Source organism: Sceloporus undulatus, chromosome 3 (genome assembly GCF_019175285.1).
Source record: "Sceloporus undulatus isolate JIND9_A2432 ecotype Alabama chromosome 3, SceUnd_v1.1, whole genome shotgun sequence".
NCBI lineage: Eukaryota > Metazoa > Chordata > Lepidosauria > Squamata > Phrynosomatidae > Sceloporus > Sceloporus undulatus.
The window spans coordinates 194,676,212-194,690,070 of record NC_056524.1 but is presented as its reverse complement, the minus strand read 5'-3'; the positions used below and the strand labels follow the sequence as shown (position 1 = coordinate 194,690,070).

Here is a 13,859-nt window from a genome sequence, read left to right as displayed (position 1 = left end):
TCCTTTATTATAATGGAAGCCTGTAATTGAGAGTTGAAAAGTTTTTACATAACAACAGAACACACCCCCACACACACACACACATATCCTGTATTGGGGGGGGGGGGTCTAAGACAGAAACGTTAGACAATCATGTAATTTATGAATGTGGGCAATATATTATTTTACAGAGAAAAACATGGCTAGGTTAACTGAATAAATACTTTTTATTTGGTATTTACGTGAACACAAACTTATTATGCTAATATGAAGTTCAACATTTCCTTATTATTATTTGAAACCTTGCAACACTAAAACCAGCTTATTTCTCTACGTTCCTCGTAGTAACTCTGTGCTAAGACAATGCAAATATTTGTGAAACTGGTATAAATTCATATTCAGCTTCTTACTCCATTCATCTAAAATTCAACAGATCAAACTCAAAAAGATTTATCTGACAATTACTGGGTTAATGCTTTTAGTGTACTGGATTGCTATAGCTTCCAAATCCATAAAGTTGTACATACAAACCTAAAAGAGACAATCAGAATGCAAGGAACAAAACTACATGAAACACTTGGTTCACTGCTTTTCTTTCTATCATAATGGAGTTACCTGGCTTGGGAGTTGCCTGACCAACTTTTTTCGTTGACTGTAATGGCTGCTGGAGTGTGGGTGAATTTTCTCATTACATGATTCCATATGTTCAATGTCTACTTTCTTTAAGCTTATTACGCCTTTTATTCTTCTTCACTCTCCACTTTCTCTGTTAACTCAATCTGAGGGGCTCTAGCTCAGACTGGCTGGTATCTGGTTCATCTTTTAACAGAAAACTGCAGCCGTCAGCTCTTTTGTCTGAGAATCCATGGGTTCCACTGGATATAAAAAGAAAATAAAACCAATTGTCAAAGAAAAGGAAACAGGCTATGTAATTTTTATATTAAAACCATCAAAATAATTTTACAACCATAGCCACATGGCTTAACATAGAATGAACTATAACAATTTTTATACCAGCTGAACCTTGGAAAAGTAGCTGGCTAAAAATAAGTGATTTTTCTACTTTAATGTGATAATCATATGGCCTATTACAGACTGCCAAAATAAAGCTGCTTCGGGTCTCTTTGGAGGTATGCGTGCTGTTTTAATGATGTGTGCACCCTAAGGAATCCGGAACGCTGCACCAAACCTGCACTCCAGTGCTTTGAATGGAGTGTGGCTTTGGCGCGACCTCGCTGGACTCTAGGACCCATGCATCATTTAAATAGCATACCTCCAAAGGACCTGAAGCAGCTTTATTTTGGCAGTCTGTAACCAGGCCATAAACACAAGTAATAAGATTCTTAACTACTATTTCAAAAGCACAATCGGGGTATATAGGGCTAACACAATGTACAGCTTATAGAGGTACGCAGGACATCCTGAAGGACTTTATAATTACCCCACAATATACAAATCAAAATCCTATCAAAACTATTTTAAAGGTACTCTAAGAACATATGTAACAAATATTTCTGTTGCAAAAAATCCGTTGTAGCAGAGTCTGGTGCTATAACAGATTACAATTTCCAGAATCCATAGCACTGAGCCAAGCAGTTAATTAAAGTTGTGTCAAACCAGATTATTTCTGCAATGGCGGATGCATCCAGAGATGACCCACTGATATCTATATGGATTTTTTAAACAAAATGCAGACTACAAACTAAATTTTACATGGCCACTTTTTACCCTTCACCATCTAATTAGCAAGCTCTCCTTTTGTTAAGAACTTCAACATCTTCTTTAAAAACTTTCTTATGAGATTGGCCGGCTGAAAATGTAAAGCCTGGCCTCTAGAAAAAATCAAAAGCAACAAACAGTAATGCAATCAAGTTATCTCCAGTTAATAAGTATATTAAGAGTGGTTTGATTTGTACTACCTGTGATCATCAAGTCCGACTGTACAAATAAACATTAGGTTTTACTATTTAGTTGTGTTGTTGTTTTGCGTCAGGTTGTTTTAACTTATTCGCCAACTTGGCAAGATTTGTTCAAAAGCAGTTTGCAACAGCTTTCCTGAGGCTGAGAAAGTGGGTTAGTCCCAAAGCAACGTATGGCTGAACAAGGATTCAAACTCCAGTCTCCCAGAGACCTCGCAACACTTAAGGACTACATTATTCTGGCTTTACTGTTTATTATTTAATTTATATCCTACCTTTTCCCCATATGGAATTCAAGGCAGCCCCTACTGTTACTACAACCACCTATTATACTCTTAGTAGTTAATTATTGTAAGACCTAATGTTGTTCATACAGCTTGGATTTGTTCTGTTATGAACAGTAATACCGAATGCATTTCTCATGACTTTTTGGTATTTCTGTGAAATGTTTGGGATTATGCATGCATACTCCAGAAAACTAAAATTTAGAATTACGAGCTTTAAAGTTTGTTAAATTACAAAGATAAATATTTCTGTAGTATTCTCCATTGTTTAGCATTCTTTACAACACAACAATGCAAATAAAAATGCTGTATGCATAGAGTAACCATGTATTTAACCATTCACTTGGCCCCCCTAGGTAACAAGGAACTGCTGCATCTGAATGAGTGAGCTGGAGGAAAAATACAGATTGCTCTGTATCCTCTCTTGCTCAGTACAAAAACTGAGACCAGTAGCTCCTTCCATGCACCCCAGGACAGAAATGCAGAAAACTGTCAGAGGAGGAGTTCTTCCATCACTCTTTGACCAGGCCTCAGTATAAAATAATAACAAAACAATCAAAACTTTGCAGGCTAGTAACTTTGAGATCTATAAGTAAGTAATCTTTGCAGGCTAGTAAGTAAACTTTGCAGACTAGTAACTTTGAGGTCTATAAGTAAGTAAATCCTCACAGACTCTTCAAAACAGATTAGATTTATGTTATAGTTTAGAAAAAATTGCCGTACTTTTGAACTACAATTTCAAGAATCCCATAGCCAGCACAACTGGCTGGAAGACTGAAATTTTAGTCCAAAGAAGTAAATTCTCCAAGCTGGTGTCTGAAATTGGTGATGTGGCCTGCTATCACCCCCCCCCCCACACCCACCACCTTTTAACATTTATACCAAATAGCCTTTTGAGATTTTCTGCACAACAGGACACTGGACAGGAAGGAAAAGAATTATTGCACATAGTAAGTCCTTACCTTATTGTATACTGAGGAAACACGTCTGGTTCATAGTGGGCTTGTAAACATATTTTCCACTCCTAGAAGTTATTTTTAAAAAACTACTTAAAATAGGTTTTTTGAATTCTTAGAATAATCTTATACTAAATGTAATAAATTCCTTATTACAAAAAGAAAATGAAGCCACTTTAATAACCAACTCAATTTTTCCATCTGCTAAAATGTCACACTCCTAAAACGATAATCTCTTATTTCAGTTCTTTTGAAAATGTTATAACAAGCCAAACTGACTTTCAGGCAGATTGCTTTGGTGACTTAGGGCCAGACAAATGCCCTTTTCCACTGATCGTGGGTGGCTTCAGCAAGGGGCAGTATTTTTGACACCACATCCTAAAACCTCCCTGGCCGTTTACACATGGGCAGTGTCAGGATGCTCTGGCAGCAAGCCACACACACCCGGATATCATTGAAGTCAACTTTGGGCTTCGGGCGGGGGCCAGAAAAAGTCAGCTTTTTGATAGCAAAAAGGAGGGATATTGCCTCTCCTTTTTCATCGAATCATAGTTAGAAGAGACCACAAGCCATCCAGTCCTACCTCCTGCCATGCAGGAACTCTCAATCAAGCATACCCAACAGATGGCCATTCAGCCACTCGTTTAAAGACTTCCAAGGAGGAAGATTCCACCACACTTTTCGGCCACGCTTCAGGCAGATTGGGATACAATGTGTGGTTGCTGCGGCCTCAATCTGTCTTCAATAGGGGCCGCTTCATGCCCTCCTTCAGGGCTGTCTGTTTTAAGCTCTTATGGTAGTTTAGACTTTTAGCTAACCTACTTCTCCTAATAAAAGCTTTCTTTCAAAAAGAAAACCCAAGCATACGATCCTGTGTTCATATGTGTGATGTACAACTTTTACATGATGGACAGATGTCATTAACACACATAAACAGCCACATAAAAGAATCATGACCACTGTACAAACAGGAAACTGAGCATGTTGTGCCATGATGCAAAGAAGTTCCCATCACACAACAGGCACTGCAAAATGTGAGGACAATTTTTTCTGGCCAGGTACAGGGTTCCCATAACTTTCCAGAATGCCTGCCGTTCTGGACTGTCAGTGCTCTGGGGCTCTGTTAGGGGCTGCTCCTCCTCTCCTTGCACTATCATTGCACAATGGCAACCTGTCACACCAAGTGCCATATTGTTTCACAGGACAACCTTTTCATAATGGCCATATCACTCACTCTGCTTGTGCAATAGTCCCAGTGTGCAACCACAACACTTCCCCCTGGAAATATGACCACTTAGTAATGTCACAGTTCTAAACTGCACAACCATAAAGTGGCATCATAAATTCCCAAGAGGATTCTAGTCCATGTTTGTCAGCTAGTCAAAAATAGAAAGGAAACAGTTTGTTTTCTGTTCATGAATTGGAAATGTAAAAAGAATGTAAAAATTACAGCAGGCTCATATACTATACCAGTAGTTCTTAAACTCTAGTCCTCACGGGTTTTGAATTTCAGCTCCCAGAAGCCACAGCCAGCTTGGCCAATAGTCAGAAATTCTGGGAGCTGATGTCCAAAATGTTTTTGTGTTGGTGGGTTTATACCTTTCCCCTTTTCTCATATCTTCCGCCCCTCTTCTCCTAATGGGAATGTTATGGATTTGAATAGAAAGGAAGCAGAAGAGGTAAGACAGATGAGGGCAAAGCAGGTAGAAGAAGGTTACAGTATGTTATCTGAATGTAAGAAATTGAAGGATGGGAAATTAGTACTGTAAATTCAAAGTGAAGAGGTAGAGTAGAAAGAAGTTGGGGATGGAATTTAAGGAAGCAAGTTAAAGTAGGTTATTGAGAAGAAGATAGAAGAGAGAAGGGAAGAGAAGAGAAGAGAAGGAAGAAAAGGAGGGGAAAGAGAGAAAACAAGGTTGTAAGCAGTAAGAAGTAGTGAAGGAAGAGTGAAGGGGGTTAAAGGAAGAGGAAATAGATATTAATTAGAGAAGATATGTTTAAATGTATTTAGTTTTTTCAAAGGTGGTGGTAATGTTGTATAAATTGGATGAATTTGGATATGTATGTGGTTTTTTTATATTGTCACTTTGTTTGTATATTTGGTTGGTGTGTTTTGTTTATTTCTTTAAACACACACACACACACACACATATATATAAATGAACTACTGCTGCTGGTCACAAGAAGCAACATTATGCTACATAAAATATTAGTCAAAAGAACAATGATGCCCACTGAGAATCCAAGATTCAAGAAGAACAAGCTAAAGAGGAAATCAGCTAGCATTACTAGAGATATCATCTCTTTCCATTTTCCAATGGTCCAGTCATGAACGTTTTTTAACAATAAAAGACAGCTACTTACAATTTCACAATACTGTATATTCCTTTGTACTTAAATGTTTAGTTAAACCAGTGATGCTCAGAAGACATTTCTTACCTTCGCCATCCTCTGTCTAGAAGGTCTTGGTAATCTTGAACAGTTAGTGAATGAGCCCACATCCCTGGAACAAACATTCATAACAAGATATTGAAAAACCTTCAGGGAAAAAGCAGTGCCAAACTACTATATAAGTTCACTTATATTTCCTTGCAATATAAAAACTTGAAAATATTGTTAAAAAATTAAAACACAAACTTTTTGTGACGTTTTGGCCAACAAACTTTGTTCTATTTACTCAAGACTCCCCAACAGAAAACGTTTATTGTCTCCCCACATTCCCACCCATACATTCTATTCATTATTCCAAACTTTAGCTTAGCTTACAAACTCCATCCTTCCATATACTTCTGCAATATATCCTGCAAGTCATCTTTCATGTCATTCATCCCTCTCTACTTGCCCTGCAACTATCTCACAAGCATTTAAGAACTCTTCCAAGCCTAGCTATTTATTCATCAATATGCAAAAGGATCTTGGAGCACCTTTGAGACTATCTGAAAGAAAGAAGCTAGTAGCATGAGCTTTTGTAGACTTAAGCCTACTTCCTTAGATACATGAAAATTTCAGAAAGTTCAAGCTACCAGCTCCTTTCTTTCAGTTAGTCTCAAAGGTGCTCAAGATCCCTTTGTACACTGATTTCCCAGACTAACATGGCTATGCCTTTGTATTCATTCACGACTTACTTTGTCCCACTGACTCTTCCCTCACCAACAATTCTCATTTTCCATGCTTTGATACCATCAGCCTCTATCTACGACTCTCAGTTTCACATGACCACCTGATCAAACCTATGCCACCATTTTTAACCCAAGTTCCCATACCTCAGTATATCTGCGTCCATTCATGCCAGCTGAACATGATTTTCTGCGTCCATTCATGCTAGCTGAACATGATTTTAAACACATATGTAAAAGCCATGCTTAAGGCTACTGTTTTTGTTTTAAAAGAAAAGAAGCCAACTGAACAGGCTGGTCCCAGACATTTTACTGCCTTAAGTGAAGTAACACACACACTTGTGCACACAACTACTGGGTCCTATACAGGGAGAAAGGTGGGATATAAAATAATTACGATAAGAAACATGGTACCTAAAGCTCAGATGGGATTTAGGTACCATGTATCTTATTGTTATTATTTTCACACACGTGGCAGAAGATATCACAAATACATCCCTTGCTACACCTCCAACTGTAAAAATAGAATTTAAAATATAGCAAACTGCTGCCCTATCTTGATATCCAGGATCTGTTTCCTGAGGCAGCTGACTCCCTCTACCCAATAGTAAGGTTGGCCCTGCAACTGGGAGAAAAGAAATCAAACAGAAAATAATAGCAATACAGTATGTCTTCCTTTCCTTTGCCTTTTCAGTAAAGGCTAGAAACACCACCCCCATCAGAAAGCTCCCTCAGCAGCAGCACTTCCTATGAATTTTCCCACTGGAGACATTTGTTGCTGTGTGCCTTCACGTTTCAGACTTATGGCAACCCTAAGGGAAACCTATCTTGGGAGTTTCTTGGAAACATACAGATCTACGTACATTGCACGTATACAGGCAAGCAAAAGACTGGGCTCCCTGCTGTAGTATCCGGGCACCTTCTTTCGTTTGTCTGTATCTCTCTAAGAAAACCCCATGATAGGTTCACCATAATGCTGCCCTGAAAGAAAGTGTGAAGAGCCAAAGAAACAGGAACTCTCACTTGCTCACCTGAACTCTCTCTCTGGACAGCATAATAATGGGGATTCTGCTCAATGACACAAATCCCCCCTGTTGTGCTACCAAGAAAGAAGGGAGGGCTTGCCATCTCCACATACTCACTTGTCCTCTCATGTGATCTCCCTCACTGTGGCAGTGGGGGGGGGGGGGAGACAGGAATCAAGAAAGCAAACATGAGATTGAAGCGAGCAAACAAAACATTGTCAGTCCATGAAAAAGCAGCCACATATCAGCCCTCTTGAGCACCCTCTCACTGGATGGTGTGGAGACCAAGTTAAACTAATCCTCACTCCAAGTGTGAGAGGGTGAATGAGGTGGCTACTCATTCTATGGTCTGCTTATGCTACATTAGCTAGAAGGCAATGACAAGTGACTGAGCAGACAGAGATACCTCTCAGGTCAGGCTTGTGGGCCCAATTCTTTTTGCTCAAAGAGGGTGAGAAAGAGAGAGGAAGTATTTATTTTCCTGCCTACCCACAGAAGTGTGAAAGCTTAGAGGAGACACTAATAGGTAAATGGCAACAAGACATGGGGGCTTCATGTGTAAGGAGTCCATTCTGCCTCTTCTTTTCTAGACTTTGCTGAAGGAAGAGAAAAGATTTTATTTTATTGTTTCATAACTTGTTACCAAGTGGGATTCTTTTCCTTCAATATAAAAGTATGTCTAATTTGTTAGAACCTAACAATGCAATCCTAAAGCAAAGATGTGCCAACTGTAGCATAACCCTCTTTTTGTCCTGTGTTAGTGTAATCTTCATTTTGCCCAGTGATGTTGAACATATGAAAAAAAGACATATCTGTTTTTCTACCAACTATGGGCCCATACAGACAGGCCAAAATAAAGCTCCTTCGGGTCACTTTGGATGTATGTTGTTTAAATGATGCATGCGTTCTAAGAGTCTGGAAGCCGCACCAAAGCCACACTCCATTCCTTAAGATTAGAGCCTGGCTTTGGCGTGGTTCTGGACTCTCAGGATGCATGCATCATTTAAACAGCATACCTCCAAAGTGACCCAAAGTAGCTTTATTTTGGCCTGTCTGTATGGGGCCTAAGTATCCAACAAGGACAGAGGGAAGGGATAATGTGAGGGAGGACGTGAGCCCTACCAAATCCAAACCTCCTTCACCTCAGAGAAAACAAATTTGAAAGTGTAGCTTAAATTTGAAACCCAGCATGGTGTAGTGGTTTGAGCATTGGAATAGGACTCTGGAGGGCAGAGTTCAAATCCCTGCTCGGTCATGGAAACCTACTGGGTGACCTTGGACAAGTCACACTCTCTCAGCCAGAGGATGACAAACCCCCTCTGAAGAAATCTGCCAAGAAAAACCTATGATAGGGTCACCATAAGTTGGAAATGACTTGAAGGCACAACAACCAACTACATGTAGGAAGGGAAAATGAAAAGCGCCAATAAAGGATGGGTGACACCTCAATTGAAATAAGTAGATGTGAAAAGGATCTAGGGGCCTTGGTAAACCACGAGCTTGGTATGAGTCAACAGTGTGATGCAGCAGTCCACCAGGTCTATGCAGTTCTAGGCTATATCAACAGAGGTATAGCTGCCAGATCAAGAGAAAGATTAGTACCACTCTAGCCTGCTTTGGTCAGACCTCATCTGAAATATTGTGTCTAGTTCTGAGCACCATGGTTTAAGAAGGATATTCGCAGGCTGGAATGTGTCCAGGAGAGGGTGACCATAATGATTAAAGGCCCGGAAACCAAGCCCTACAAAGAATTGCTTAGGGAGTTGGGTATGTTTAACTTGAAGAAGAGAAGAGTGAGAGGTGATGTGATAACTGTCTTTAAATATCTGAGGACTCATTCACACTATGAAATAACCCAGTGTGGAATTCAGTGGAATTCATACTGACCTTCACTGCACTCGGTGCAGTTTGGGGGGGGGGGGGGGCAAAAACTTAACTCAGTGCATTAGGCACTGGGTCCCTTATTGCTTCTTTTTTTAGCTCCTGCCATGATTCGGATCTTTGGTAGTGAGAACATACTACTAGATCAATCCAGATTGTGCGAACTGTTTCCTCCCTCTTCTTCTTCTCCCCCCTCGCTACTGCCGTTGCCATGTCGCTCCTCTTCCTCTCCCCCACCACTGCCACATCCCTCCTCTTCCCCCTCCTTCTTCTTCCTCCTTCCTCCTCTTCTTCTCCCCCCCCCACTGCCATGTTCCTCCTCTTCCTCCTCCCCCTTGCCACCATCCCTCCTCTTCCTCCTCCTCCAGTGAAAGCAGTAACGTGAACGGAGAGATTCAATAGTGGCAAAAATAGTGGGAACTATGAGCTCAATCGATTTGGTACAGCATCACTAAGGAGCCCCAGTTCTCCTTGGTACAAAAATGTAAGTATGAATGACCCCTCAAGGACTTTCATGTGGAAGATGGAGTGAGCCTGTTTTCTGCTACTCCAAGGAGTATAATATGAACCAGTGGATTCAAAATACAAGAAATGAGTTTCCACCTAAACATTAGAAAGCACTTCTTTACTGTAAGAACTGTTAGAGACAATGGAGTGGACTGCTTCAGATGATGGTGGACTCTCCATCATTGGAGGATATTTGATGGCCATCTCTTAGGAGTTATTTAGCTGTGTAGTCCTGCAATGTAGGGAGTTGGACTAGATTATATTATTATTATTATTATTATTATTATTATTATTATTATTATTATTTCCTGCTTTCTTCCCAAGACCAGGACCCAAAAAGGCCTTTGAGGTACTTTCCAGCCCTACAATTCTATAACACAGCCACAGTCGTCACAAAGTTAGACCTAGGTGAGGGGAATCCTAAATAATTTCCAATTTACCTAGGCTAAAGAGGTTTGCATTCAGCACAGCCTAGGCTGGCCTAGTGTTGGTTCTGATGGGTCTTTGTCAGCTAGGATTTCACTAATAGGATCCTTTCACACCACAAAATATAGCTCTATATTCAACTTTAATTGCCATGGTTCCATCTTATGGTATCCTGGGATCTGTCCTTTAGGGAGTGGTAATTAGGATTCTTAGCCTCTAAAGCTCTAGCCTCGCCAAATTACAAATTCCAGGATTCTACAGAATTTAGCTACAGCCATTAAAGTGGAATCACAGAGCTATAATTATGTAGCCTGAAAGACCCTTATTAAAGCCATGAAACCCACTGGGTGACCTTTGACAAGTTACATCTTCTCAACCTCAGGAGAAGGCAATAGCAAACTTCCTCTGAAGAAATCTTGCCGAGAAAACCCCACGATAGGGTTACCTTAGGGTCACCATGTCAGTAACAACTTGAAGGCACACAACGCATGCAAAGGCTCTGTCATAAAACGGGGTTTTATGCCAAGAGAGATATTATGGGAGTTGACTAAAAATGAGAGAGAGAGAGAAGATTTGCTAGCTATCAACTATTGTGCTGAAACAGACTCTATTTCATGAACATTTATAGTATATGTTAGGATTCTCTGAACAGGTGTTATTTTGCTTTTCCATTTAAAAAAATCTAGTGCTCTACATTGCAGAGAAGTGCTCAAATTACACAACTTTCAGTCAGCCCCTTAACTACTATTTTATAAAAGCTACAGGGAGGATGGAAATGATGGGGAGAGCCAGGAGGTAGAAGTCCTGGATATCACTGACTCGCCCCACTTTAATAATCTGAACACTGCGGCTGATAGGATTACCAGAGTGAAAACTGGACAAGGTTGTGCACTTTTAATGGTTGTGCAGAAGGAAGACGTTTAGCAGGTGTTGCTTGTTGCCTGGTTACATAACCAGCAACACCTGCTAAAATTCCCTCAACATCAACTATTCCCTCAATCATTAAATTCCCTGAACCATTAAAGGCACGGGAGCCCTCTCCAGTTTTCAGCTTGGCAACTCTAGTCGCAGAGGTGTTTACAGTCTTCATTTGACAAGGGCAGAAAACACTCCCAACAGCAGCTGCTATCCTGTGGGGAGCAGCCTCACTGCCTCCTTCTCCAAAACCAACAATCAAGTACTAAAATGTTGTACAGTCCAACTCCACTACTCAGGTGGTCAGGCTGAAAACTAGAGAGGGCTTCGGTACCTTTGTGTGGAAGAGGGAATTTTGACAGGTGATGTTTCTTGCCTGCTTGCATGACAATCAACCCAGGATGAATATCCCTCCTCTGCCTGACCCTTGAACCAGGGAGCCCTAGTGGCACAGTGATTAAATGCTAGTACTGCAGCCATTCAGTCACAAGGCTGTGAGTTCGATCCCAGGGACTCAAAGGTCCACTCAGCCTTGCATCACTCTGTAGGTTGCTAAAATAAGTACCTAGCTTTTGGGGGGCAATTAGCTTACAAATTGTAAACCGCTTAAGGCACTGGTCCTCAAACTGTGCTCTTTAAGGGATTTTGGAGTTCAGCTCCCAGAATCCCAGACTACTGGCCAATATGGCTGAGGCTTCTGGGAGATGAAGTCTAAAATCTCTTAAAGAGCACAGTTTGGGGGCCACTGGGGAATGGTTAAGTGCACTGATAAACAGTATAGAAATGTACTTGTTATTGCTACTTGCTATTGCACTGATTTCCAAACATTAGTCCTCCAGGTGTTTTGGACTTAGGATGACCAGAGATCCTCCTTTTCAAGGACCTGTCCTCCATTTCAACCTTCTGTCCAGGAGAATTCCAAAATGGCCTCCATTTTGAGCATGGCTAAGCATTAATTTATATTTATATTATTGTTTTTAGGTTTTGTTTGATCATGTAATTCATTTTTCTGGAGAATGTCCCACATTTTGTGGTGCCTTGTCCTCCGTTGTGGTTATTAGGTCATCTGTTCGCCCTGTTCAGACTCCAGCTCCCAGAACTTCTGATCCAGAAGCCTCAGCCAGCTTGGCCAATGCTGGGACCTGAAGTCCAAAACATTTAGAGGTTCAAAGTTTGGGAACCATTGCCTTAAAGGTACAGGAGCCCTCTCCAGTTTTGACTCTGGCAACCTTACTACTAGAACCCAAAGGCAAAGCCTGGGCATCTTTACTGTGTGGGACGAGGGTACCTCGGCCATCCCTCTCTAAACCAGGACTAAAAAGAAAAGGAACACCACTTTTGTGAAAGGGAAGCAACCAAAATACCAGAGATGCTCCCTTTTTCTCGAATCTCCCCGCCAGTGCATCTACACTGTAGGAATAATGCAGTCTGGCACCGCTTTAAGTGCTGTAGCTCCATTCTATGGAATTCTGGGATTTGTAGTTTTACAAGGACTTTAGCCTTCTCTGCCAGAGTGCTGGTGCCTCACAAAAGTACAAATCCCATCCTACAACATCCTGGGGTTTGGTTTGAGCATTGGACTATGACTCTGGAGACCAGGACTGGAATCTTGGCTCAGCCATGTAAACCTCCTTGGGTGACCTTGGGCAAGTCACACTCTCTCAGCCTCAGCGGATGGTCATGGCAAACCACCTCTGAACAATCTTTCCAAGAAAACCCCATAACAGGTTCGCCTTAGGGTTGCCATAAGTGGGAAACAAGCCGAAGGCAGGGTAACCAGAGGTCCTCCTTTTCCAAGACATGTCCTACTTTTCCACCTTCTCTGCAGGAGCAATTCCAAAAAGTCCTCCAGTTTGAGCACGACCAAGAAGCAGGAAATAACATTTTATTTTAGCTTTTATTTGGTCACGCCCTCCCTTTTGTCTTGAGGATGTCCTACATTTTGCGGTGCCCTTGTCCTCCTTTGCGGTTATTAGACCATCTGGTCGCCCTGCTTGAAGGTGCACACAACAACAACAACCACAACATCCTGAGATATTCAAAGATATAGCCGTTTAAGTCTGCAGAATCAGTACGTAGAGAGATCTTGTGGCACCTCTGAGACTCACTGAAATAAATAAATTGGCAGCATGAAGTTTCCTAGACTAAAGTCTACTTCCTCAGATGCATTTGGATCTGAGGAAGTGGACTGAAGTCTAGGAAAGGTCATGCTGCCAATTTATTTCTTTCAGTGACTCTCAAAGGTGCTGCAAGATCTCTTACATTATTATTATTATCATCATCATCATTATATCCAAATGCATCTGAGGAAGTGGACTGAAGTTAGGAGAGCTCCTGCTGCCAATTTCTCTTTCAGTGAGCCTCAAAGGTGCTACTAGATCTCTCCACATTCTGAGTCTACAGACTAACAGAGCTACATCTTTGAACCCTGGGATATGTAGTTTTACAAGGTCTTTCGCCTTCTCTGCCAAAGAGTGACGAAACTGCCGATCCCAGGATGCCATAAGATGGGGCAACCGCACTTAAAGCGGGATGGAACTGCGTTATCTCCACAGTGTAGACACACAGAGCCACCGCAGGCTCTTTCTCCTCCTCGCAGCCTTTCCCAATCGGGGCATTGCTCAGCAGCTCCCAGCCCCCTTTACCGTGGGAGAGGTTGCCGGTGTCGTCCTTGCAGTAGCCGCAACGGTAGCCGCCGTCGCCCCCGAAGTACTCGACGATGCTGGGAGAGCCGGCCCCGGCCGCCGCCATCTTGCTCGGCCGCCTCAGAGCCTGGCAGGTGGCAGCAGCAGCAGCGGCATAGAGGCTGCTGCCGGAAGTCAAGGCAGAGGGCCGCCCCGCCGCCATCTTA

At 41.7% G+C, this 13,859-nt stretch overlaps 1 protein-coding gene across 1 annotated transcript in view; it reads right to left on the bottom strand.

Moving 5' to 3' along the window:
• Window positions 1-13,859, bottom strand: part of ATE1 (arginyltransferase 1) — a 120,644-nt gene extending 106,785 nt beyond the window's left edge. The window contains 10 exon segments of the mRNA XM_042457572.1: window positions 595-642; window positions 645-722; window positions 725-760; window positions 763-828; window positions 831-854; window positions 1,708-1,811; window positions 3,145-3,163; window positions 3,166-3,206; window positions 5,578-5,641; window positions 13,654-13,859. Coding sequence (XP_042313506.1) covers window positions 595-642; window positions 645-722; window positions 725-760; window positions 763-828; window positions 831-854; window positions 1,708-1,811; window positions 3,145-3,163; window positions 3,166-3,206; window positions 5,578-5,641; window positions 13,654-13,855 — 682 coding nt within the window. The 5' untranslated portion in view covers window positions 13,856-13,859.